The following is a 27,684-nucleotide window of genomic DNA, read 5'->3' on the forward strand; positions in this document are numbered from 1 at the left end:
GCCTATCAATGCAATCTGAATGTCATACAATACAATTTGGGAACAGAAACCCTTCCAGATCGGGGAGACCTGTGTATTAGGAGAGAGGCCTATCTATGCGATCTGAATATCATACAATACAATTTGGGAACATAAATCCTGATACATTTTGTAGACCTGTCTAGTGGGGGAGAGGCCTATTTATGCAATCTGAATATCTTGTAATACAATTTGGGAACAGAAACTCTGATGAATTTTGGAACTGTTTTATATCGGTTTAAGTGGCTAGGATTATAGGGTAGAGTGGTTGATCTACTCCTAACCCAGGCCACTCCTACCTTACTGGTCCTTGTAGTTGATGGTTGACGGCTGGCACATGCCTTCCCCTGTGGACTCCTGCCGACACTCCCTGGATCCTCCTCTGTTGGGGCCGCCCTTGGCGTTGGGGCCTTTAGCCGCAGGGGCTACCGGGCAGAGGGCTGCACTGGGAAGACCAGTGAAGAAGGCTTCCCAGTGAGGGAAGCAGGGGGCGGGGGAGAGGGTCATCGGGCAGCAACGGTGCTGGGGAGCTGCAATGGGCACAGAAAGTAGATGCTATGGGCCCAGGAGGCTCTCTGGAAGCGGCCGCACTTACCTGCCTCTAGGATGGGTCGCGCAGCAAGACAGAATGGAAAACAGGAAGGGGGAGTGTGTGGGGAAGGACTAAAGCGGGTTAGGAAGGGGCCTCAGGGCCAACACAGATGTTGCTGAGGCACGGTTGTATGAGGGCATGGCACTCACCGTGCTTCTGGACCAAATCTAGGTGTCACATGGAGCAAAGCTCCAGTCAGGGCTCAGGGGCAGGATGGGAGGCAGGGGGTCCAGGAAGGGGGAGCTGGGAGGGAAGTGCCGAGCAGGGGAGGGAAGAGGGCCTGTGGGCAAAATCACAAAGCAAGGGGATAGATGGGAGGCCTCACCTGTGCGCAGCCGGGAGCAAATGTGGCGCGCAGAGGAGGCACGCAGTGGGACTAGGTCCCAGCTGGAGTGTGGATGTCGGGTAGCCAATCAGGGGCTATGGGTGGGACGCAGGCGGGGAGAAATAAGGAAGGGACACGGGCACGAAGGAAGCGCCGGAGCGCTTTATTACACATTTATATGGGAAGAACACACCAAAAAGCGAGGGGCTAGATGGGGGGCCTCACTTGTGCACAGCCGGAAGCATACAATGTAATCTGGACACAAAACCCTACTAGATTTGAGAGACCTGTTTAGTGGGAGAGAGGCCTATCAATGCAATCTAGATATCATACAATGCAAATTGGACACAGAACCCCTGCTAAATTTGAGAGACCTGTATAGTCGGAGAGAGGCCTATCATTGCAATCTAAATATCATACAGTGCAATTTGGAGGCAGAAACCCTGCTAAATTTGAGAGACCTGTATAGTGAGAGAGAGGCCTATCAATGCATTATAGATATTACTTAATGCAATCTGGACATAGAAGCCCTGCTAGATTTGCGAGACAGGCCTATCAATGCAATTTGAGTATCACACAATGCGATTTGGAGACAGAACCCCTGCTACGCTTGAGAGACCTCTATAGTGGGAGAGAGGCCTATCAATGCAATCTAAATATCATGCAATGCAATCTGGACACAAAACCCAACTAGATTTGAGAGACTTGTATAGGTCTATACAGAGGAATGGGGGTCTGTGCCTAGCCAGTCAGATTGGTACAGTATTAAATAATGATTACATTTGAGGTTGAGGGAGAGAGAGATGCAGTTGGGAGTAGTCACCTTGTTTGCGATGGGTTTGGTAAGTGGCTCGGAATCTAAGGTAGAGTAGTTGCTCTACTCCTGACCCTGGCCACTCCTACCTTACTGGTCCTTGTAGTTGATGGTTGACAGCTGGCCACTGGATTCCCCTGCTGACACTTCTTGGAGCCGCCTCTGTTGGAGCCGCCCTTAAGGCACTTAGCCACAGGGCTGCACTTAAAAAATATATGGAAACAAGGCCCGGGAGGGTCCTTATGCTAACCACAATCACCTGGGCTGCCTGGGTGAAATTGGGCGCTCGCAGGCTGTGTCGGGAGCAAGGCTAGGCACCGAGAGTGCAACAGCCAATCAGAGGCGAGGGGGCGGGCTCAGAGGTGGGATGTGGATTCGGGGCAGACGGGGAAGATGCACTGCACGCGGGCGCTTGGGGACCCAACAAACTTATAAAATATATGGGAACAAGGCCCGGGAGGGTCCTTGTGCTAACCACACTCACCTGGGCTGCATGGGTGAAATTGGGCGCTCGCAAGCTGTGTCGGGAGCAAGGCTAGGCACCGAGAGTGCAACAGCCAATCAGAGGAGAGGGGGTGGGCTCAGAGGCGGGATGTGGATTCGGGGCAGACGGGGAAGATGACATCACCTATCTGGACCACTTGTTTTTGTTTACTGGAATGATTGGGCTTGTTTTTTGCTTTTACTGACAATCAGAATTTCCAAAATTTAAATGATACTATATATCTACACAATAATCTTTTTATATCTTCTAAAAGTACTTTTCTTACAGTTTGATCTGAGTTCATAGTGCACATACATGTGGCAATAAGCATGCCTCAAACACACAATTAATGTGTGTACATGATGATTAACTCTAATGTTACTGTCATTTTTTGGTGATGTTGTTTCTTTCTTCCTTACTTTAGTTTCCCTGTATGTGCCCGCAATTTGTATGGATTGTGCGTTTTTATATGTATATCTTCGACTAACAGAAGTGTGTTTTAAGGTTTCAATTGTTACCTATTTATTCAATGTTTAACATTACTCAAAACTCTCATAAGGTAGCATTTATTTATTTTCTATTGGAAATTACCAGATTAAAAATATTGTACTTCTGTGGTGCAGGCTGCAACCATTGCCTATATGTATGTATGATTAGGTTCCTCTACTAACAAAAGCACAAGAATATAATTATTTGTTTACCTGAATACATCCTTTATTCTTTACTACATTAAGTAGTTCATGATAGTTCTCCCACTCACCCCTAACATCTTGTTTCAAACATTATAAACTCAACCTTGTAAGGACTGTTTATTAAAATAAATTTTCAGTGATGTCATCAATAACATTTGTGATGTCATCTTTCATTTCCTGGGCAGTGCACGGTGATGGTGCAAGTTATGGTTGCTTAGCTAATGAAAACGGGTGAATTTCTGGGGGGTTTTGGTTTTACTTGTAACCATAACGTCCCTTTAACAACTTTTTTTCAGTGAATTTGATAGGCTTTTATTAGTGCAACTGAACTATAACATCACAGGACGCTCATCGCGGGCATCGCAAGGCCCAACTGGAGCCACTGCAATCGCAGCGCAAGCACCAGACACTCCAACCAGGACCTCACAGGGGGCTACAAGCCAGTACCAATAGCCTTGATAAAGACCCTCGGGTCGAATCACGTGTCGGCTGACAACAAGGGGATTCAAGAACCCCCCAATGTACTATATGTATATGACAACATGAACCAACCACTTGCACAAATAAAAGCGAAATTACATCGCAGTTAACAACGTGTAAGAACAATTCTTTCAAACCCATTAAGCAAGAAAGCCAGGAACAAACCCCCCTTTTCTCCTACTCAACAAATGAGGTGTTTGGCTAAACCTCAAACAAGTTACCTGTATTCTTGCAACCTTATTGTTCACCCCGATGCACCAAGAATACAGAGCCTAGCAAGGTCATTTCCAAATCTAGAGCCAACTACTTTTGAACTATAATATCCCTCTAACAACGTTTTTTCAGTGAATTGCATGGCTTTTTACCAGTGCACCTTTAATTTCCTACAATTTACTAATATCATACTTACCCCAATACAGCCAAATTGTTGTCCAATTTACAAAATGTCACCTTAAAACTCTGCCATTCCCACCTTCTAGCATAATTTTGAACACTTCTATATTCTTTGTGCAACTTTTTCCACTGTTTTTGTGTTCGCTGATGTTCGCGAACGTCTAACGTCATTACTGATTTTTCGGACAGTATGACATGGCCACGCATGCGCCTGCTATGATGATGTGTTCGCGAATGTGTCCACAATTCGCGTACGGGTCCGTGTTTCGCAAACAGTTTGGAACTGCATTTTTCAGTTGATCTAGCAACTTTGATGCTCAAAATGTACCCTTGCACAGCTCCTACACCTATTCCTACTCATTATCCATTAACAATCTAGCACAGAGCACATACTTGGAAGAATATTAGCAAAACCGCCATTTATCTTAAAAACGGCATCAAATATTGTCATCCCTCCCCCCAAGAGCCAACACCACCACCATCACCACCTGGAGGACCTACCCATCAAAACAACTTCAGTAATTCAAAAGACAATGGAGAGGACCAAGAAGATGAGGTAGAGGAGGTGCCTATCTCTAGCACCCAGAGAGAATCATGGGTTCTTTATCACTGTTGGGAATGTACCAAAGGCTAAAGCTACCAAAGGGAAATGCACTGAGTGCAACTTGTACTCAGTCGCAGACTACCTGGACAGTACTCCTACGGGACCACCTCCATGCACCACCACAACAAATCCAACCACCGCAATGCTCTCAGAAAGGTTGGTCCTTTCTTAGGAAGTAGTAGGCTGTCTTCCTCCACCTCATCTTCCTCTACCAGTATGATAACCACACAGCCTACTTCGGTGGCACACAAAATCCCACCAGCTACCTTGCAAGCCATAAAAGAGGCTGTTGACCCATGTCTTTCGAAAACAACACACTCTGTATATACTGCAACACACCACTGTGCAGTGGGGAGCAATTTCGACGTGCTTTTGAAGCTGTAATGAAGGAGCATGAGAAACACTGCCTCCTACCTTAGATGTAACACACGCGCATCATCTTCTCCTGTCCACCTGCCCCTCCATATTTGTGGTTGGTGCCTCTTCTCTCTTTTCCCTCCCCACCTTACTTTCTGACCTCTGCGGCAAAAAAATTAAATAAAATAAAATAAAACCATCAAAGAAAAGGTTCATTTAAGAACCTCCTCTCACAGTTAAAAATAGATCTAAAAAAATAATCGTATATACTCCATCTACTTTACATTTCTCAGTACAGTAGTTTGGCTCAATAAGATTCTCCAACATTTCCATTAGTAATTTGTGTTATGCTAATGGGAATAATAAGGCAATAAGCCCTGAGACTGCAGGCCATTACTGCATAAGGTAATGCCCCGAGGCCCATGGTTACAGGCCCAAGCGTGGCAAGGGCCTTAACTAAGGCCTTACCTTATGTGGTAATGGCCCGCAGTCATGGGGCTTATTGCCATTAGTACCCTGGCCCGTTACACTGGGGTACTAATGGTGTTTTTTTTTGTTGCTGCGAGACGCATTGCCTTTCACAGGCGGACATTTCTTTTTTTTTAATGGCCGCAGCGGACAGGATAACGTGATATGTTATCTCTTCAGTGGCAGCCATTGTAAACAACAAAATGGCCACCATGACACGGGAGAAGGGACTATGCGTAGTCCCTTCTCCCTTTCCATGTCGGCCATTATAAGTAATGGGGAAAAAGGTAAATAAAAAAATGCCCTCCATGAAACAGGACCAAGCACGTTCGTGGGGGAGGTGAAAGAATGAAGGGGACCGACAGGAGTTCGATGCCTTGATGTGAGCGGGACTACCTTACAGTAAGGCTCGGAAAAGGACCAAACAGTTAATAGAACTGACGATCTTCACGGTGCGCCGGGTACTAATGGACAATTGTATACTACAGAAAAATATAGAAGGACAGAAACTATTTCCTGTCTCTAGCATACAATAAGGACCATAATTGATGGACCTTTATAACTATCCATGGTCTCCACAGTCTCCTTTCCAGGCCATGGATCATTAAAAGACCCAGATGGCACATGCACTCTATCGCACAAGGCAGCCCTTCTACCCTTTTTTATTTTATATTCCCAACACTCCCTCAATGCCTGCTTTCAAACAGTCACACATCCATCCACAAATCACTTCCAAAAACTGTACATATAAACCTATGACTATATTATGCTTCCACACACCAACTGTCACTTAACAATCTTCTACAAATCTTTTGCATCTTAATTTCCCTTACATAACAAATTGCACACTGTGCTCCTATAAATGCACATATGCCTTGTGCAGTGAGAGAAGTGCATAAATAGAAGGGGCAGTGCGTATGGGCAAGTGCTCATAAGAACCCAGCAGGGAAATTCCAAGGGATGCCAAGGTGGGACGCCGCTTGCTAATTACTGCAGCAGAGGAGTCCCAAGAGCGGGATGCATCTTAACTGTAACATCCCTTTAACAACGTTTTTTCTGTCAATTTCATAGGTTTTTATAAGTGAACATGTTTCATGGTGTTACATCACTGTATATAAGTTATTAATAATTCCTTTTTTCATACATATAAAAGAACTATAAACATCCTTTAAGAAACATATTTTTTGCAATACATACTTATGTCTGTTGTTTTCAGCAGCGCATGCTGGGGATGCAAATCATTGTTCAATTGTCTACGGCATAAGGCTCAACCATGACCCCAGCACAACCAAACCACCCCTATTATTCAGAGCCCTACCCTGCACCTGTCCCCCCCCCCCAGCACTTCTCCCCACTTTCCTGCACTTGCATGATCGGAATGACACAAGGCCTAGTAAGATCGCTGTTTTGTCCTGCCTCTGTTTCCCCCTGTTAGGCAAAGTTTGAATGCAGTACCCTCTGGGGACACTACAAACAACTATGACAACAGGTATAGGCAACCCAACCTTTGGTATAAGCTTGTACTACACAGTTTTTGGTAGCGTGTTAAGCAGCCAGGCTTATCTCAAGAGGGGAAATGTGAGCTGAAGTGGAGTTACACGAAGATTCACAGTTACAGATATTCAAATAAACTCTTACACTCAAGGTTTCTTGCCTAAACAATTAATAATTTATTTATCAGTCAGTTATAAAGCCTTCTTCAGAAGGGAGCAATAGAATAGCAACACACAAATATATTTCAATACTGTACACTCTGAGTTTTTAGATCAGACAAGGCCTTTTTGGGATGACCCACAGACACAACCAACACCCACAGAAGACTTCAGTAACAAGGGTGCTGGGGACATTAATACCTTACTGTTGGCATACAGAATACTCTTTAAAAAGTAAGTAAAAGGCAAACATTCTTAGAACACAAGAAATACAAATAGTCATAAGCAAGGCAAATACTTTCAGATAGCTCTGAGAAGAGTCATTCAATTCAATAGGCTAAGCCAAAGCCAATGGGCCAAAGTCTTTGTATAGGATGCAGCACTTCATGTAAGTAAATGGAAAAGTCTTTGCACAAGTTCTTAGGAGTCTTTGAGAACAAGAAGAACCAAATGTAGGGCCACAAGCTGATTAGACTTGTGAGTTGCAGAAGTTATAAGCACTTCCACAGTAAGAAGTAAATTATCTTAGACTAGTTTTACAGTACCTTAGTAAAGAAGAAAAAGATGAAGGTGAAGACTTCTGTTCCTGTACAGCTCTGTAGATCTCACTGTTCCAAGGGCCTCAGTCGTGGGGACAGGAGGGAGGACGTCGGGGGACTCCTGCACTGTACTGGCACCGTCAAAGCTGGAAACCGGCAAACTTTACTTTCAGTGGCTGTTTCGCGTTTCAGCTCCTTGCTGTACAGCAAATAGCAATAAGCGCGGTTCCTGGCTGTCAAGGTAGACTTTCCTCACATCTGAGGTCCCGCACTCAACTGAGGGGGGTCAAGCTTGGTCGGTCCTGCTTTGTGGGAGTTCAGAGGATCTTCCAAAAGCTTTAGGCCAGCTTACAAGCAACACACACAATCTGGTGTCCCTCTCCCTGGCTCTACGGTTTCCTGCAGCACTCTGAGGAAATGCAACCAGCTCCGAGATGGGTGTCCAGGTGGCTTACTTGGGAGTTGATTGGTCCTATCAACTCAAAGGGAGAAGTCGCCCTTTGCAGGGCTTCTCTGTCGATGCAAACTTGGAGATTCGGACCTGCAGCAGAGCTTCACCAGGCAAACCAATGGTCCAGGAGTTGCAGCAGCCATCCTCTTCAAGCTTTTCTTCGGTTACTTCATCCAGTGGTCGACTCTGCCTTCCAGGCCAAGAGATTCGCCTTTTATTCAGTTCTCTCCCATTCATTCCAGCTTAGCTGCCACTCACCCAGCAGGGTGGCTGTCCTTCCCGGACAGTCAGCCGGCCAATCGTCACAGAGTGCATTTGGGTCTCCTAGGAGAATAAGCACAGGGAGTTTCGGGCACCTCCCTCACTTCTTGCCTACCCCAGACACTCTGGAGCCAGAGGCTGGATTCACTCCTGAAGCCCGCCCAAGGCGAACGAACAAAGAGACTAAACCTGGTTTGGCACGCAGAGAAAAACTCCAGAAGGACCTTTGCAAAAAGAAATGGTGCAAAAAGAAGACCGGGACCTATATTAACAAAGGAGGCTCAGGCGCCATCTTGAAAAACATGGCTCCCGCAATTTAAAGTTACTGCAGCTGCGAACAGTTCGCGGTCGGGGTAAATCATGGTAGTTCATTGTAAAACCACTGCCACCAGCCATTCTGAGATGAAAGGGTAACATTTGACTGTTACATGAGTAACTAGACATAGGGGGAACTAAGTAACGCCTCTAGCACTCTATTGTAAGATAGGTTGTGCTGGGTCTAGAACTGTACAAGACTAAGTGAAGTCAATTTTACTCTGCTGTTATGGGAAATAGTAGTTGATCCCAGAGAAGGTATTTAAACCTTGGGAAATCTGAACGATTTCCCGGTGGCACTTCACTGAAGGGGCTTTGTGACACAATTGTAAAAGATGATGCCTATGGAGCTGGTTAGACTCCATAACCAAAAGAAACAAACACAGAAAACATTGAATTGAAAAGTAAGTTCAAAGTCCCAAAGTTTAGTAAAAGAGCTGGAGGGCTCTAAGGTGGGAGGAATTAGCACATTTTTGAGAATTCTCCCTAACACCCCCTCCTTGTCTTGTCATGCCTAGAAACACATGTGTACAGATGCGTTATAAATGCCATATCATATCATCATAGCTCAGTATCCACTACACCCTAATAATGTAGGCAATGGCCAGTGCTCATGGCTTGCAGCCATGGCCAGTCTCCAAATCCATGGGGCATGGGCTTCGGCCATGCTCCATTCCCCAATAAGCAAATCAGAGTACAAATTTGCATTTGCCGAGGCTCAGGTTCACCACAAGTTTGTTGTAACCTAGTCCACCACTTCAGTCTGTAACCGCAAGCAGAATATTTTTTCCCATTCAAACCTACCACTTCGGCCATGCCGAATGCTTGTATAAGCAAATTACAGTACATATTTCTCCTTGCTGACAGCCAGGCCCATTGCCCAGACACCAATGTTATATCACTGTGTTGTGCACTTCACACTTTCAGAAAAATAAAACGCAGGACATATTTGCAAAACCATGTTTTCAAGTTCTTGCTGACCCTCCTCGTGCATATTTGCTGCAATCCCATCCAGCACTTCAACCTGTACCAACAAGCAGAATTTTCCCATTCAAACCTATCCCAATTTCGAAAAACTTTACCACATAGCCGGTCCCTTGTGGCCATGCCCACTTTAACCCCATTATTGGTCCCTCATGGTCATCGCCAGTAGCCAGATTGTCTGGGAAATTACCTTTGGCATGACCCAGACAATTTGGCCACTGCCCATGGCCACAGGCAATACCTCAGTAATCAAAGTTATATCACAATTTTGTGTACCTACATTATGACACTTTTCAGAAAACAAAACATGCACACCTTTGCAAAACCATGCTTTCAGGTCCTTCCCAATGCTCCTTACATGAGTTTGCAGCAAACCCACCATGTTTTATGTTTTTAAAACTGTCAAAATATACGTACATAAAATAGTCACATAACTTAGCCCCCACTTGACAAAATCCATTCAGACTTTGTGCAAACATTCAAGGCTGGGTCTATAATCTTTCTGAAAATATTTTTCCACATTCATCAAACGGCAACAAAGTTATAAGCCACCTACACATTTTGAGACCCCACTCTAATTGTGCCCCCTCTTGAAAAAATCCCACCAAACGTTGCAAATACATTCATATCTAGATCTAAAAATCATTTTGTAAACTTTTGTGCAGATTCGTGAAATGGCACCACATTTATCAGCCTTTAAAATATTTTGGGACGCCCCTCTAATTTGGTTCCCTCTTGACAAAACAGCACCACACTTTGCAGAACCATTCAGAGTCAGGTCTAGAATGAGATTCCAGAATTTCATGCAGTTCCAATGAGTGGCGCCAGAGTTATAAGCCATCCAAAAACTGCTTTTCACCAACCCTATAATTCAAAAATAGGCATATATGCCCCCGATCATCTGACATGTTCCCGGACATCAGGACTATTTGCGGACATCGGGATTGAAAAGCCACCGTTTTCTGGTCTTTTTAAGGCCATATCCCATCCCATGCTTATCACGCCTCACCTCTCTAGAGATTATTTCATTAATTTGACAAGTGCAATGTTGTGTTTTTTTATGTTTTTACCGTATCAACATACAATTAGCGGTCTGCCGACATCACCAATTGGAGGCCTGTCCGCAGACCGAACAGGGAAGTGAGTCCGTGCACTGGACCCAGATATCACACAATTTTTTAACCTACAACTACTGGACAGATTTACACCAAATTTACAAAAGCACGCTTTCGGGACCAAGCAGCCGCTCCTGCCACAAATTTGGTGAAAATCCGTCCAGCGGTTTGGGCTGTAGGCGTGAGCAAATGTTTTTTCCATTGCGTCTATGGGAAAAACCACACATTATGGGACCTACCTTACAGCAGTACAATCAACTACAGGCAGATTATTTAATGAAGCATCACTTGTATTTCTTTTCAGTGCAGGCGCATGCCTTTGGTTGAAATTACTGTTAAGGCAAATATGTTTTATTTTTTATTTATTTATTGGGTATTTATAATGCACCTTTACACCAAATGTTCAAGGCCAACAAGACAAGGGGATGTGTGGGGGTGGGTGATAAAAACAAAAAAAACGGTCCTACTAGGCCTTGTGACATTCGAATCGTGCAAGTGCAGTAACAAGAAGTTCGGGGAGAGGGGAGGGGGGAAGTGCCGGTCAGGTATGAAGGGCCCATGGTTTAAATGAGTGCCAGGGGAGGCCAGGTGGACAGAGCCAGGTTAAAGCAGAGAGTGAAGGCGAAAAAGGTCCACATCCTAACAAGGAGGGGCAGGGCTCAGAGGGCTCAAGGGGTACAGGCCTAGCCAGGCTAGTGCAGGAGGAGGACGCCCAGGAGGGCAAGTGCAGGTTGGGGTCAGGGGGTCACGGGAGACCAAGTGCAGGGGTAGACTGGTTGAGGAGGGCCTGGTGCCTTTTAAGAATCTGAAGGAACCAGGCAACCAGGCACCAGGTCAAGAGGCAGAGGGAGGCATTAGCAGGGGAGGGGGAGAGAGAAAGAGGAAGAGAAAAGGACGGTCTTGAGAAGCTTCCGGAACTTAAGGAGATCCGGCTCAAGTCTGAGAGGGGTAGGGAGGCCAATCCAGAGGGAGGCACCTGCGGAGGAGAGAGATCTATACCCCACTCTCTGCTTGGAAAAAATAAACAAAATAAAAATACAAATACATTCAGAACTGCAGAGAGTTGGAGCTTGAAGACAGAAGGGCTCTAGCAGGGACGTATTTAGGGATAGAGAGTCAGATGTAGCGGGGTCCCAGACATCAGAAAGACTTGTGAATGATGCAGAGGGTCTTGAACTTAATCCTCGCAGCAACCGGGAGCCAGTGGAGAGATTTTAGGGCTGGAAAGATGCAGTCCCTAGGCTTGAGGCCAAGGATAAGTCTTGCAGTCCTATTCTGGATTAGTTGAAGGGGCGGAGGAAGGAGTTAGGCAGGTTGAGGAAGAGGCTGTTGCAGTACTCCAGCCTCGAGAGGACCAGAGCTCTGGAAACATTGAGTTTCTGGGGGAAGGTGAGGAAAGGGAGAATGCCTCTGAGGAGGTGCAGCTGAAAGTGGACCTTCTTGGCAAGATCCGTGATGTGAGGAGAGAAGGAGAGAGAGAGAGGAGTCGAAGATGACACCAAGGTTTTTTGCCTCACAGGAGGGGGAGCAGAGAGGGCCCATGAAGAGCGGCCAGGGTGTAGGAGGGAAGAAGGGAGCTGGGGTCCCAAAGAGAATGATCTCAGTCTTACTGGCATTAAGGCAGCAATCGTTAGCAGAGCAGCATGCCTGAATAGCAGATATACAGTCAGGAATGAGAGGGAGGAGGAGGCAGATGAGGGAAGCCTGAGGGAGAGCTGTGTGTAATCTGCATACCACTGGAAGTTAGGAGAGAAGGCGGAGATCAAATAGGCTAGAGGGGCAAGGTAGATGTTGAAAAGCCAAGGCAAGAGGCTAGAACCCTGAGGGACACTGCAGGTGAAGAGTGAGATGCTGGAAAGAAAAGGGCCCAGTTGAACCTGGGAAGGTCGGTAAGAGAGGAAGGAGGTCAGCCAGTTCAGAGCCAGGTCTGTGATGCTGTGTGTATAACAGAGCCAATTTATAAGGGTGGCGTGATTGACTATATCAAAGGCAGAGGAAAGGTCAAGAAGGATGAGAACGGAAGGAGAGTTGGAACAAGATTAGAGAGCAAGTGTTCACAGGTGCTCAGGAGTGCAGTTTCCGTGCCTCTGGCAGCTTTGAAGCCAGACTGGTGGTCGTCGAAACAACCAACAGATTCAGTGTGGTGGCTAAGCTGGGAGATGGCCAGCTCCTCCAAGAGTTTGCCCAGAAAGGGGGAAATAGAGATAGGGTGGTAGTTAGCTGGACAGGAAGGGTCAGCAGAATACTTTTTAAGGAGAGGGTGCACAAGGGAGTGCTTGAGGAGTAACGGGAAGGATCCAGTGACAAAGGAGTGATTGCAGAAATCAGCCAAGGCTGGAGCAAGGGAGACAACAGTCTCCTTGGTAGTTCTGGAGGAGCAGGAGAGCATCTGTTTGGATGAGACTTTCATAGAGCTGACTTATCTAGAAACCTCATGAGGGGATATGGGAAAGAAAGAGGAGAGTAGGAGGGAAGGAGGAGGGAGGCCAAGAGAGATAGTGAGGGAGAAGGGACTGGTGTAGAGGAGAGTGAGCACAGGATGTCCTTTGTTTTATTAATGAAGTGAGAGGCCAGTGCAGTGCAGAAGGCCATGGAAGGCAGAGGAGAGATGGGGTCTGCAGTAGGATTGGCAAGTTCCTTGCAGATTTTGAAAAGTTTAGCCATGTTGTTAGTGGCCCCAGAGATGCAGGCTTGGATATGGGCCCTCTTCTTTGAGCAGATGGAAAGTCTGTATTGTCTTTGGCAGCAGGGCAGTTTGTCAGAGGGTGTGCTTGAAGCCTGCCAATTCCGCTCAGCTGCTCTGCACTTGCGTTTCAGAGAGTCCAGGTCAGAGTCATACCAGGTGTTGCGGTGGGTGGCAGGCTTCATGCGGATCTTCATGACAGGGGCAAGGGGGAACTCCCATACAGCTCAAGGGCCTGACTTACAAAAGCAATTTTGAATGGGAAAACCCCATTGAAAAAGGCTTTGTAAATCAGGCCCCAGGTTTTTCTCAGAAATCCTTTTAGCTAGCATATTTCCTCTTCCCCCTACTCCTCGGGAGATATTCCATCTACAAAGTCTATTCAAAAGTTCAGGAATCTGTGGAAGATATGTTGCAATCTGTGGAAGATATGTTGCAATCTGTGGAAGATATGTTGCAATCTGTGGAAGATATGTTGCTGAGAAGAAATTGTCACTAACCTGTAACAGTATTTCTCCAGAGATGGTGTCTCCCTCAGATTCACAGGCGACTCCCTTCCTACTAATTTTTGGGTATGGATTGCACAAGCGAGATAATAAGAACAAATCAAAAATGGGCACCATGCATTATTTGAGTGTTGAAGCCCTGGTGAATTTAGAAATGTTTTTTAAAAAAACCCTCTCGAGGTGATTTCTGACAACACAATCTTTTAAATTCCTGTGGATGTGTTTGTGAAAATAAAAAGGAAACTTAGAAGGTTTAGAATAATATGAATAAATAAACAAATAGATAAAACAGTTCTGTGTATAACCTGATCGTTTTTATACTGTAAGCACTAATTACTATGGGGTGTATGCCATCGTTTATAATAACTGTAACAGGTAAGCAGCTTGTCCTTAGTAGAGTATGGTCTCTAGAAGAATTAGGAAGACCGGCTCTCGCAAACCCTTGTTCTAATAGAGTAAATATCACAGTTATGGAGGAAGGAAAGATGCGCTTACTCAAGGGCAGCTCAATTGAGTTGGGTAATAGAGGCAGAAACGGTACGGTAATCTACATGACGAAGATGGAGACCCCAACTCTTAGGAAAATAAGTAGGAGGACGAGGCAACGTCAAAGGAGGTAACAGAAACAGGTATCACACTCAGGATGAAACCCATTCTTAAGAGAAAAGGGTTCAGAGAATAAAAAAAGAGAATCATTTAGCGGCATAGACCTGACTGAACTTGGGACGGCTGGGATGAATGCGGGATCACAGGGATGGCATAGGGAATGGAAATGTTATTAAAAAAACCAAAGAGGCTCTTGATTGGAAAGATTCAGAAAGGAATGATATGGTAAACCCCGGCATGTGTCACCGGGGAGAGGTGAGGCAAGGGCTCTCCTCCCAAGTCTTTGCAGAGGGTGGAAGAGTTGAGTATCTTGCGTTTGAAGAATTTGGGATCTACTACAGTAATGGGCGCATTCTTCAGTGCACTTTTATTCACTCCACTAATAGTTGGGTACCAGACAGAAGAAAAAAGTAAGGAATTTTCTAAAGATGGACTCGAGGAACTCTGCTGAATTCTACTGATAAATGTGTTCAGCTACTGATAACTTTTTCCCTTTGTCTATAGATCCGTACCAGGTCCTGGGACCCACCAGCAGCCGGTTATCCAATCCAGGTGGGCCTCTCGATGCACGTGCCAGTGTCTTCTGTTTAATCCATCTTGCTGTTCCCAGCTGCTCTTTGTCTTGCCACTTCTTAGTTCCTGTCGTCACGATTCTGTGTATGTGCCCCGTACTGCACCCCGATATCTGTCGTGAGATGTCGTCAGGACGAGTACGATAGTTATTTCACATCCTTACTGTTCGTGACCTGTAAGAATGTCATTGTATTTTCCCTTGTTCCCTCCCTTGCCTTGAAGCGCTTTGAAACACATTGTGTATAGGCGCTATATAAATAAACTATCATATCATCATATCATATCATGTTAGGGACATTCTGCAGGTCGATCTAATCTCCATTTGTTTTCTGTCTTTCCATTGCATCCCCCCTGCTGTCCACCTCAATGCTTTTGACTTTCGGTCTTGTCCTCCCCATAGCACACGCTCTAGCTCCTGGGTTTTCTTCGTCTGAATCCAGACCATATAAGCGTGCAATCACTGGTTAGACACAGCTGTTATATTTCTTAAGGGCATGACCTTTCTTGAGGATATTTTACATTGGGCTGACTTGCTACCACTAGGATTGTTATTCCTGTTTGGCATAGCTTAGTCATTAAACTGTACATTTACACTGAATATCAGGCCTGAGGATTACATAAGCAACTTGCTTGTGGGGTGCAGCCAAAATAGGTTGTTCGGTATAAGGGCTGAATCCCCCTATCATGACCCCCGTTCTGAGAGAGCTGATGGCTGCTTCACTATTTTGTGTCTAGTTCCCCAACAGTCCCTCCTTCCACTGTCATCTTACCAGAAACATGGAAAAGGGTCCCTTTCACTTGTGCCTGGCAGCCATCTTGATGATACTTTCTCATTGTTGTAGAGAAACGGCTTGCGCTATCGGCACCAAGGATTTTTCTCCACAAAAATAAAGTGACTGTTAGCATCACCAGCATTATGCCACTGTGCTAATAGTGTTAATGGCCTCGGTGGTGGACAGACCCGGCCAGAAAGTGTCCTAACAATTATTGAAAGCCCTCACTTCACTCGGGCCTATCAGGTTGGACTAGCAGGTTGTTAACAGAATGGGTCAGCCTGATGTGGAAGCCTTTTAACGCTTCATCAAACGGATCATTCTATATTAATGTTTGCCATAAGAAATCACAGCCTATTTACAGGGCATGTCAAACAAGATTGCCTATTTCATATATGAATGACCCAACCTGTGCTGTCCACTTTAAAAAAAACACTAAATCAGGCTGTTTTCCCACTGTGACAAACGACTCAGCTGTGCAGTCCTTGGTGCATGCAAAGGTAGAGATATAGCTCCCAGAGTTAAAAGCATACTCTAGTAAAACATTTTATTTCAAAAATAGATAGGCCACATTAAAAAAAAAATACTAGTATCCTCCGTTTTAAAACTTCCTATGTAAAATTTTGAGCTATTCAAGCTCAAAATTCGAAAAAGCAAGCACAGGGGCGCCGCCATTTTGTGAAATGGAGGCCCTCCTGTGCTGGCTTTTGCTTTTGCGGCACTAATGAAGGAAAAGCCAGCCAGCTGTAGTAAACAAAGTCTACCGCTGGCTGGCTTTCCCTTCATTAGTGCCGGGACTCGGAGGACGCGGACCGGAGACCAGAGCAGGAAAGCTGCAGCTGAATCTCGGTAAGTGCTATTTATTTTTTTTACAAAAAATAAGCACTAGCTGCGGTTTTTTTTCTAAGTTTTCCGGGCTGGAGGAGCCCGGAAAACTTAGAAATAAAAACGCAGCTTTAAAAACGTTGTATTTATGTTTGCGGTCGCTTTTGAAGCGACCGCAAACATAAATACAACGTTGTGTTGGAAAACGCTGCGGTTTTAAAACCGCAGCGTTTTCCAACACAACCGCGTGTGTTTCTGCCTGCTGTGGCTTTCACTTTGGGTCTCCGGTGACCGGAGACCCAAAGTGAAAGCCACAGCAGGCAGAAACACACGCGGTTGTGTTTACATGCCGCATAGTGTTTCTACCTGCAGCTGATTTCCCATTTGGGGCTCTCGGGCTCCCCATGGGAGATGATTACCGAGATTCAGCTGCAGCTTTCCTGCTCTGGTCTCCGGTCCGCGTCCTCCGAGTCCTGGCACTAATGAAGGGAAAGCCACCCAGCGGTAGACTTTATTAACTACAGCTGGCTGGCTTTTCCTTCATTAGTGCCGCAAAAGCCAGCACAGGAGGGCCTCCATTTCACAAAATGGCGGCGCCCTTGTGCTTGCTTTTGAGCTTAAATATCTCAAAATTTTACATAGGAAGTTTTAAAACGGAGGATGCTAGTATTTTTTTTTTAATGTGGGCTATCTATTTTTGAAATAAAATTTTTTACTAGAGTATGCCTTTAAGTCATATGTTTAACCATAGACCAGTGGTCGAGGTGTGCGAAAAGAAGTAGTGGAACTATGTTCCCTACTGGCCTGCAATGCTCCCCTCAGAAACCATTGCCACGCCCCCTCCAATGCACAATAAAACCCCCAAAACACATGTGCCTGCTCTTTAAGGAAACGTCCTGTGCAGTGCACTGAAAGGACAAGTTTCAACTTCTTCCTAGACTTTTATTTTAAAACGAAACCGAACGGTTTCTTTTTAAAATAAAAGTATAGGAACAGTAAAACTTAATTAAAGGAAGTTTCCCGACCGCTCCTTCCCACTTCGACCACTGCCATAGACATATTTACAGCAAGGGCGACTAGCCCCAATGCGGGCAGATTGCCAGAGGAGCAGCATTTTATTGCAGTTTATTTTCAATTTACTGGTTGTCATTTTTTTAATATAAAGCCAATTTTGTTTTTTCCAAGTCCGGCTGATCCGTAACACTGTGAATAATTTTGAGCTGTTGGCAGTCATTCCACTCTGACAGCTAAAGTTTTTGATGAACAAACTTGTAACCCAGCGTGCTTTGGTATTTAGTGATTCAGTCATGCAACTCACAGACTTATATGACAGATAAAAAGCTCTTTGATCTTTCTTTCTTCCCTAAATGCTCGTTAATATTCAAAACAGCCAAAACAGCATTGGTTTTATTGGTGCCACTTCACATTATCTTTGGAGTTCTTTCTAATCAATACACACATACAATGTGCTAAGCAATCACTTTTATATTCATGTACATGACATGCATCTTTTGAACCGTTGCAAAAATGAGGGTTCAAAATGTTTACAATATTAAATGCCTGCCTATGCTTAAGTCAAGCATAGAGTTCCCACAGGTGGCACTAAAATCATGTTCAGGATCAAGCACTGAATTCCCTTCCCTAGCCCCACATTTCAGAGGTCTGTAGCTGTCCAAAAGGTGAAAACATGAAATGGAGCATAGAGAAATTAAAATGGTGAAGATTAAATCTGAAGGCGCAAGAAACCTGTGAAAGGATACCCAAAGCCATACAAGGGTGGGAACAAATAATGTGTGCCAAGGGTACACCCTGTTTCACAGCTCTAAAGGTGTTGCATAAAGATATCCATTCAGCCATCTTTACAGAAGCTGTGCAGTGCTAAGCAGGCAAACAGCATCCCTGCTAGGTTTATCATGTGTCTTTGATGACATTCTGCTACACACTCAGTACTATCAGGAGAACCAACTGCACAGTATGTCACACAATGCGTAACTGTGATGCTTATTAGTAATATTTACATTAATTATATTTTAAATACAAGGTAGGACTTTTACTGTGAAACGGTACTTCAAACCACAGCAGGACATCTATATCTAGATCCACTGTGTATTGTATAGTCCTACCAACTCTACGGAGTTAAACATTTTAAATTACCTTAAACACAAGCTGGCAAGATAAAATCACACACCCAAAGGTAATATTGTGCTGCAATGCTCGATCCATTGCTCATTTTACTCTTGAAGTGTTGGGTATTTTGAACAATTGCACAAACAGCAATGATGTAAACAGTATGTAGCACTCAATTTGTTATAAAAGGTGTCTGCATTGTGCAGCTACGAGGAATGCTGTTGGTCCTAACACATGAATGCTCAGGGTTGCCCTTATCCATTGCTCCACCATGAGAATGCACAGCGAAAGATTCCAATTGTCTTTATGCTACTGAGGTGTTTATGCCCAGGCAGAGTTTACACATTGTTGCAGCAGGTAACTTGATTTATTTCCTTTTTACACCCTGCTATCACCAGAGCTGTAATCATGAGAAGGGGGTTGAGTTATTTTTATTCAAAATTTGTATAAATTGTGCATGTACCACTTGCATATATTTCATATGCAAACCTCACCATTTGACAAGACAGCATGTAAACATGTAGTTATGTTGCATTAATATGACAGGCCAGTCTAGGTGCTTCTCATAGAGTGACAGTAGGTAATTTGTGAGAGAAACCAGATATTAGCATTGAAACCAAAATTCCTGATTCCAACCCTCTCTCACATGTGTCCGGTGGTAGACAGCTTATTTTCTTATCACTGTTTTTTCGGACCTAACCGAAAGTAGATAATTAGCCATAAGAATTACTTCTAGTGCACTCAACTATAGAACACACTGCCTTCCCCAAATCATGGGCAGCAGAGATCTGAAAGCAATATTTCAACTAACATAACATAGAAGAGGACAGGCTATAATAAATAAAGACGAAGCAATAGCTTTCTAATTCCTGCAACCTTAAAAACATCCTTATAATGTTATAGAGCCAAAATGGGGGAAAGATGGAGGTGAACGGGTGTAGTTTGGACAACATGGACAGTTTGTTGAAGGTGCAAAATCTGGTGAAGGTGCAGAGTCTGGCAGAGGTTGAGTAAAATTGGGCGGGGGGTGCATGCACTTATCTGGGTCTAGGGCAGCAGAAAGCCTAAATAAGCCACTGTGTATAACGCCACAATAATGTGTGAGAAAAATGCACAGCTCAGCGATTCAAATTCTAACAAAGCCAACTCAGTGATTCAGTGTTTCAGTGTTTCAATCAACAAAATGGATGCCATCAAATTGCCTCAAAGTAGCACCTGTTCTCAGAGCATTTAAAAATGCAGGAATTCGACAGCAAGCATTCCAAACAAAGTTAACTTCGTTATTAAACAGCAGTGAGCAGTCAGGCCAATACTGAAAATATCAGGTTTACAACAAAATAGACTGAATACCAGTGGGGTCTGCACAGTGAGCATGCATAATGAGGGAACTCAACCTTTCTGCAAGCTGCTCTGCTTTTGATTGACATGAGAGAGTAGAGGGCTTCCGCACCCCCTTATCGTCTCAGAAGTGTTGGGTTCCTGTTAGACTCTCCAGTGCTTGCTTCCTACTGCTGGTGCACGGTGTGAATGGCGGGAAAAGGGTATGTAATCCAGATGCGAAATGTCCTGTTTGTGATGTGTGCAGAGCACAGGGGGATAGGCGCAGTCACCTCAACAGCGAGGAGGAGGTGAGGTGAGGAGAATTGGGTTGGGCAGTTGAGTGGACTGAGGAGTGGAGGGGCAGGGGAGTTGGATTCCAGGGGTGTCCCCTAGATAAGGAGAATGCAGAAGCATGTTATGGGCAGCATGTTCCCAGAATAAGCAGGGAAGGGACGTGGTGGGGGGCGCAGGATAGCAAAGTGCAAAGAAGGATCCATTTTGGAACTCCCATTGCTCAAGAGTCCGGTTCAAAGAACTTTGCGAAATGGATTCATTGCACAAAGGCCACAATGGTCTCTGCACCTGCCTTCTTGATGTGTGTTCCGTGTGTGCAAGCCTCCTAGACTGGGAAGTGGGGGAAATACTTTGAGTCAGAGCAGTAATATCCGGCTGCAGATAATCTGAGAGATCTGCCATACACTGATGGGTAAGTGCCAAGCAAAAACGAGCACAATTAAAACTGATGAAAAGCTTGTGAGCACAGCACTGCTTTCAAGGCTTAGTAAATATTGTTTTTAGTGCTGCAGGTGTGGGATTGTGCCAGGGTATATAGGCAAGTTTTACTGCGAAGCAGAGAGTCTCACAATGTCCCTCTTCAGATCAGATGTCTGTACATAGATATCCATCCATATATCTGTCTCTGAGCTTTGGTTTGTGTTCATCCACTTCTCCACCACTCAATTCTCCCCTCATATGCTCCCCTTCTGATGGTTTGTCTTCTCAACTGGTTCCCCCCCCTTGTAATAGACTGCTAGGGAAGTGAGTTGATTGCCATTAATAGCATTTACAAATATGTTTACCCGATCAAGACTCTTACCCCCGTAAAATGCACCTCCATCACCTCACAGGTTCCAACTTCAGTATGTCACTCTCTCTGTCTACACTTCTATCTCACTTGAGGACTTCTGCTACAATGCCCTTCTTCTTGTCAGACCCCCATTTTCTACCTATTCTCGCTATCGCCACTTCCTTTCAACCCCTCTACTCTCAGATGCCCCCTACACCCTTGTTTCACATCCTTCCTCTCATGATCTCTTTTTGCTTTTCATTCCCTGCTTCAGGAAGTGGTCAGATTCAGCTATGGCAGTTCCTCCTGGAGCTGCTTTCCGACAGCAACAACTCTGCGTGCATCACCTGGGAGGGCACCAATGGAGAGTTCAAGATGACGGACCCCGACGAGGTGGCGCGACGGTGGGGCGAGCGCAAGAGCAAGCCCAACATGAACTACGACAAACTGAGCCGGGCCTTGCGTTACTATTATGATAAGAACATCATGACAAAGGTTCATGGCAAACGCTATGCCTACAAATTCGACTTTCAGGGCATTGCCCAAGCCCAACAGAGCCACCCGAGTGACCCCGCCATGTATAAGTACCATTCGGACCTGCAATACTTGCCGCCTTACCACCACCAACACCAGCAGAAGCTGGCTTACCCGATCTCCCACCCTTCGCAGATCCCCGTCACCTCCACCAGCTACTTTGGATCCCCTACTCAGTACTGGAATTCAACATCCACTAACATCTACCAAAATCCAAGCGTAACGCCTCGACACCCCGGCAATCACATGGCGCCACACCTGAGCTCCTACTACTGAGCACAGAATACAGGATGCAGATCCAATCTCCTCTAGTTCTGCTCCCACGGTCCAAAACGTACCAAAGCAGGACCTCTCAGGGAGCACATGTACTGCATAGGAGTAAGCCTTCCCCCACTGGATTGCATCGTTGGCCACCACCAAAGGACCCCTTTACGCACAGTCTTTGTTATAAACTGTTATTTATGTCTATGGTTACTGCACCCTGCTACTGCCATGCCATCATCGGACATTTGAGCCGGTGGGTGGTGGAGGGTAAAGGTGCTAGAAGATCGGATAGAAGAAGATGAAAAAGCAAGACTGAGAGATGGGTGAGAAAGTGAGGACATGAGCGTGGCCAGCACATAATGGAGAAAGTGAGGGCAGGGAGGGGAGATCCAGGAAGTGTGTGCAAGTAAACAAGGGCTGCAAAGAAGATGAGGTTGAGCAAGATGGTAATGACGCAAAGAGGTGGTGGAGATGGTGGCACAGCAATTTTGGTCACTATATGGCAGGAAAGGAGGTAGGGCATGAACAGGAAGCGCAAGAGGATATAGTATGTCTAGTGTGATCCTTTTAAAGAAATCTTGAATGGAGGAACCCTTTATTAGGCTACAGCATATTTGAGTTTGCAAGTTGTCAGGAGGGCATTGGCACCTTCTTCAGGAGAGGTAAGTAAGTCAGCTAATGTAAATGGGTGCTAGTCTAAAACAGGTCTCATCCTTTCAAGCTCGCTTACTGCATGATTGATTGAAAATGTCTCCTTTACTATCCTAACATGGTAACAGTGTGTGGTAGGCGTTCATGAGTGAGCATAAAATCCTTCTTCAAGGAACATCTCAGGGAGTTACCAAAAGCATGAGTATGCAAACTGGGACGCCGTTGTGTTTAAGAGCCCTCCTACGGACAGACACGTCTTTAAGACTTCCCCCTGTAAGTATAGGATCCCCCAGACAGCAAATGTCTATAGAATCCAACATCTCCACGGAAAAGAGCTTCCTGTGTGCATGAAATCCGCCCCTTTACAGACCCGTGACAGCATTGGGCTTTCTCCTGTGCCTGTGATCCATCATGGGACTACAGGGGCACTAGAAAGGTGCGCATAGCAGGTGCACTTCAAAGCGCACTTGTTAAGAATGGGGCTGCTTTTGAAATGCTCCTCTCATGCCTAGGAGATGGTCCTTATTCTCAAATATCCATTCATGTGAAACAGGTACACACAATTTGCATCCTTTCTGCGCATCTACACATGCGCTTTGCACATGGAGATGCACCGGGAAATATGAATCAGAGCCTAGGAGTTCCACTATATCAGAGGGATCTGCAACATACAGCTCTAAAGACAACTACAACTCCCATGATTTCTCACCATTGACTATGATGGGTGGACCTGGTGGGAATTGTAGTCCAAAACATCTGGTGAGCTAAAGGTTGAAGACCCCTGCTCTATATTCTTTATGTCTTAATCACCCACGTGGTCCAAATCTGTAGGCAGAAGTTAAGAGCGTTCAGGAGCATTTGTACGTTTCTGGAAGCATGATCTCCTTTTTTTGTGCTGGTTGGGTAACATGCTATAGAATGACAGCGGATGGACAAAAGCCACTTTTTAATGGAGGTGCTTAGAATCACTGAGTCAAATGGAGAAGACAATAAAAAGGAAACATTCAATATCGAAAATGGGTGATGGAAGTTACGAGCCATTGAACCCTGTACTTTTTAAACTCTTTTTCAATATGTTGTGTTTGCTATGCTCCTTTTTGAGGTACCTCCAGTTGAAGTCCTAGAGAAAATGCATTAGTGCGGCCATCTCAGTTCCTCTCATTGTTCCTGGTAATGTGACCCTTTGCGGTATTCCATGTCTTGCTTATTTGACTGTTTATTCAGCTCTTGCCGTACTAGACGGAATTCGGTTTTTAAGTACTTGGGTGAGAGCGAACCAAAGTAGAGTATGTTTTTAGAGAGGAGTACTGCATAACGGAAATCGAAAGGGCCTTTTTATCTCCTGAAATGTTCTGCTTCGAGCCCTACCATGTATTACAGAGTGGACCTTCTTCACAGCGCTGTGTAGACATTTCTTCTGAAGAAAGCATTGAGCTCAGCCTTGGACTGACGTGTGGAACATGCACAGCGCCAATGCATTAACATTGTCCTCGAAGAAGGAACATACCAAGAGCCCAAGACTGCAATAAGTGTTAAAGATGACACTGTCCAACCATTAAAAAAAAAGCTAAACTTGAAGAGGCCAAATTGAGTTGTGTAAAAATTAGAAGCGTTTACCAGATATTGATATCAATGATGGGCACAGTTGGCCAACAGATAAGAAATGTCAATGTATTGGAGACCTCCAGAACCCCAAGGGATGGGGCGCCATGAAGTACGTTTGTGTAAATGTTGAGACCCATGGACTATTACTCCGAGACATGTTGTTCTTTAATGTATTTCATGCAACAGAATGCTATTTTGGAGACGAGTTTGTCTAATACATGTTTTTATAACAATGACTTTGTCCTGGACAGCAGGGCTCTACTATCTGGTAATGGCCCACCTGATTGAGGTAATGCCCTGAGTGTAGCAAGGTCAGTTATACAGAGGACTGCAACACTGTTGCCATCCAGTACAGTCATTTTCACCAAATTAGCACAGAGGTCTAACCCACAGATGCTATAAAGTGTTTTTAAAAATTTACCTTTCCAGAGATACCAAGGTCAAGACTTCATTTTGCTGGAGGTTTTGCCTCCTCCAACTGCGAACCTCTCACCAACTAACACCCTGAAAAAACATGATTTTCGAGGTTTTGGATATTTCTCACAGCTTGCATAAAAAGAAAGAAAAAAAAAGGAAATACACCTCTTTTATTAATAGGCTTTCAGACACAGGAACACTTGAGAAACGTTGGCTTGCAGCAATCATGGACGTCATACGCACCTCATGATTGGATAACACTCATCAAGTGTTATCCAATCAGGAGGGCAGAGCTCATGCCATCATGACAGGAGCTGAAAGTCCCAACTCAGAGCACGGCTAGCAGCCATTCATTTATTTTGCGAGAGGATTGTGTCTACATGCGGGAGTGCTGGTGTTTGTCACGCTCTGCTGGAAACTCCCACGAGTTGCGGGAGACTTGGCATTTCTGCCTTTCACCTTTGTCTTTTCTGTACTCTCGCCACCCAGCCACAGTAGTATTTCTTCTGTGTTCATCACAATAAAAAATGGCATAAAGAGGGAAGAGGGATGGCCATGTACCATGGTTCAGGAGCAGAGTGGAAAGAAAACGGAGGGTGCAGTTGCACTGGCAAAAGGGTTGATTTAGTACATGGGATGAAGGTTGCTTTGTACTTATACACACAGGCCAGATCCAGACAAACCTGATCGAATGAGGCGCCTGCCAACATTTCTAATGCACGAATGCAACATATTATGCTCTAGATTTGGGTGTCAGAGACCCTTTAGTTGCCAGAAATCAGAACTTCTGTCCTCCTAGAGCAGCTAAGAGCTGGAAGCAAAGCCTGACTAAAATGCGACGTGAAAGGAATACGATTGAAAACGTCACCCATATGCACACATACCATCTGCAACCCAACTCCAATCACCGGTTTACATACATGAAAGGCTAGTGGGAAGTAATGAGGTGACTAACATCCAACCCAAAAGTACTATAGAACGTGATCAATTAAAATTGAACATTGAGGAGAAACGGCCGGAATTAAAAGGGGGGTAAGCACGTAAGCAGATGAGAGTAATATACAGCAAGAGTCTAGAGCTGTGCAAACTGAGAGGTTAACTGTGTGCCGCTTAGAAGTGTTATACACCGTATTCTGAAATTGAGCCTTGCTCTCACCCATCAAAGGCTGAAATCATAGTAAATGCTAAACCACACGTGAAGGTGTCGTCTCTTCAAGAATACAATAAGTTCAGGTGCAGCAATATTCATAACTTGCCTGCAGTTCAATCTGCATAGGGACAAGCTTGAGAAATGCATGTGTTCATCTGCACACAAAATGGCCGCCACCTCATGTATTCACACCCATTCAAAGATTGCGGTGTGCATGCAGCCTAATCTTTAGGATGCTTGGATTTAAATGACTAGCGTTTCTTGAGTTTCCCTCCTGTACGTCTTCTAAACGTAGATATGAGGCTAGCTGTGACTTGTGTACAGTATGTCATGATTTGTATTTTTCTTTTTGTAGCAGGTTTTGCAACTGGAATCGTTGGTAATGTTTTGTAAATTTTTATTCCAGTTTTATACACGTTGCTGTTATTAAACGATGAGATTTTACAACTAAGACAGGTTTTTTTTCTCCATCAGCTGCAGATTGGTACATAAATAAGCTTTTGCATGATCGAAGGTTACCCACAAATCAGGAACAGACTCTGACGCAGCTCTAATTGTAAATTTACCATTTGTCTTTGGTATTTGGGAACTGTCCCAGTTGTATCCTCTTTGTAGCAGCCTGGATAGTGTGCAAAAATCTGCCACTTATATTATCTTATTTTATTTGTTCATTTATTGTATTGTTTGAAGCGCAGGCCTAGCTTGAGAGCAGCAGAGTGCTGTAGAGCTGTGGGTAGCCAAAGTTAAGGCTTGTGTTCTAAAAGTATTACATTACTGCAAGTTGTGGGCTGTGTGTCAGTCTGTGTGTCCATCAGGATTAGTGCTTGGTCAAGTTGATTGAACAAGCCACGTTTTGAGAGCTTTGTGGAATTAAAGAATTGGGCCATTCCAAGGTAATACAGGGATCAAGTCCCAGAGGATGGGTGCGTGACAAGACAAATAATGTTTGCAGGTCCTCTCATTACAGGTGAGTTGTGATTCGAGCTGGTTATTCAATTTGCTGCACTAGAGCAAGTGCTACAAGATATGTGGAGCATAGCCACAGATAACGCTAGTGTGCTACTTGTGACTGCTTTGTACATGATACATTAAGTCTTGAATAGTATACTGGCCTTGAGAGAAATCCAATATAGTTTGCGTAGGACAGTGGTGATTCGGTCAAATCTCCATGTACCCTTTATGAGGTGTGTTGTGGCACAGTGGGATGGTTTTAGGGGAGTAAGTTGAGCAGCTTAGAGCCCCATCAGGAGGACATTTCCCCCATCAATTTGTAATACCACAAGGTCCTGCACTACGGTCCGGAAGTCCTGCGGCTGGATGAAGGGGTTGATTTTGTGAACAGTGGACATCGAGAGCCAGGCCATTTAGGCATCTTTGGGTATGTATTTCTGCATGGAGAGGCTGTTGTCGACAGTGAAGCCTAGGATTTTGCAGATCAAATCCTTTCAGGCGCATATCACTGAGCCCTTGTTGGACGAGGTCTTGTTTAGCAGTGGGACCGATGATTACAAATTCAATCTTGGAGGGATTAACTTTGAGGTAGGAAGTTGACATCCTGGACTGGATGATGGGTAAGCACAGAGACGACTGATACTTGTGGGCGTTTCACTCTAATGTATAACTGGGTATCGTCTGTGTATTGGTCTATGGATACATTGGAACCTTTGAGGAGAGTACTCAGAGACTCCATGTAAAAGTTAAAGATGATAGCTAAGAGGAAGGAGAATTGCGGGAGTCCGCAGGAGACTGGGAGTCAGTTCAAATGAACTGTGTTCATCTGGACGGCGGGGTGTCTGCTTGAGAGGTACGAGGTAAACCAATTCAGGACAATTCCAGTGAATATATCCAGTTGGTGAGAAGGGAGAGAAGGTTATGTTGGTCGATGGTGTAAAATGCAGTCATGAGGTCAACGAGTAGGCATAAGTCACCCTTATCCGTGATTTGGCGGGCATCATCCACCACCTGGATGATGGCTGTCTTGCAGAACCCCGACTGAAAGTCATGCAGGAGGTTTTGTATGCCGTTGTTTCATCAAAATTA

General features: G+C 44.8%; 1 protein-coding gene across 2 annotated transcripts in view; it reads left to right on the forward strand.

Moving 5' to 3' along the window:
• LOC138450655 (retroviral integration site protein Fli-1 homolog) overlaps window positions 1-26,095 on the forward strand; it is a 299,198-nt gene extending 273,103 nt beyond the window's left edge. For both annotated transcript variants that reach the window (XM_069604852.1, XM_069604851.1), the window contains exons 8-9: window positions 14,844-14,891; window positions 21,298-26,095. In XM_069604852.1, coding sequence (XP_069460953.1) covers window positions 14,844-14,891; window positions 21,298-21,833 — 584 coding nt within the window. In that variant the 3' untranslated portion in view covers window positions 21,834-26,095. The remainder of the gene's footprint in view (window positions 1-14,843; window positions 14,892-21,297) is intronic.
• The last annotated feature ends 1,589 nt before the right edge of the window (window positions 26,096-27,684 follow it).

The sequence above is a fragment of the Ambystoma mexicanum genome, chromosome 1p (genome assembly GCF_040938575.1).
Source record: "Ambystoma mexicanum isolate Mex_15411 chromosome 1p, UKY_AmexF1_1, whole genome shotgun sequence".
Lineage (NCBI taxonomy): Eukaryota > Metazoa > Chordata > Amphibia > Caudata > Ambystomatidae > Ambystoma > Ambystoma mexicanum.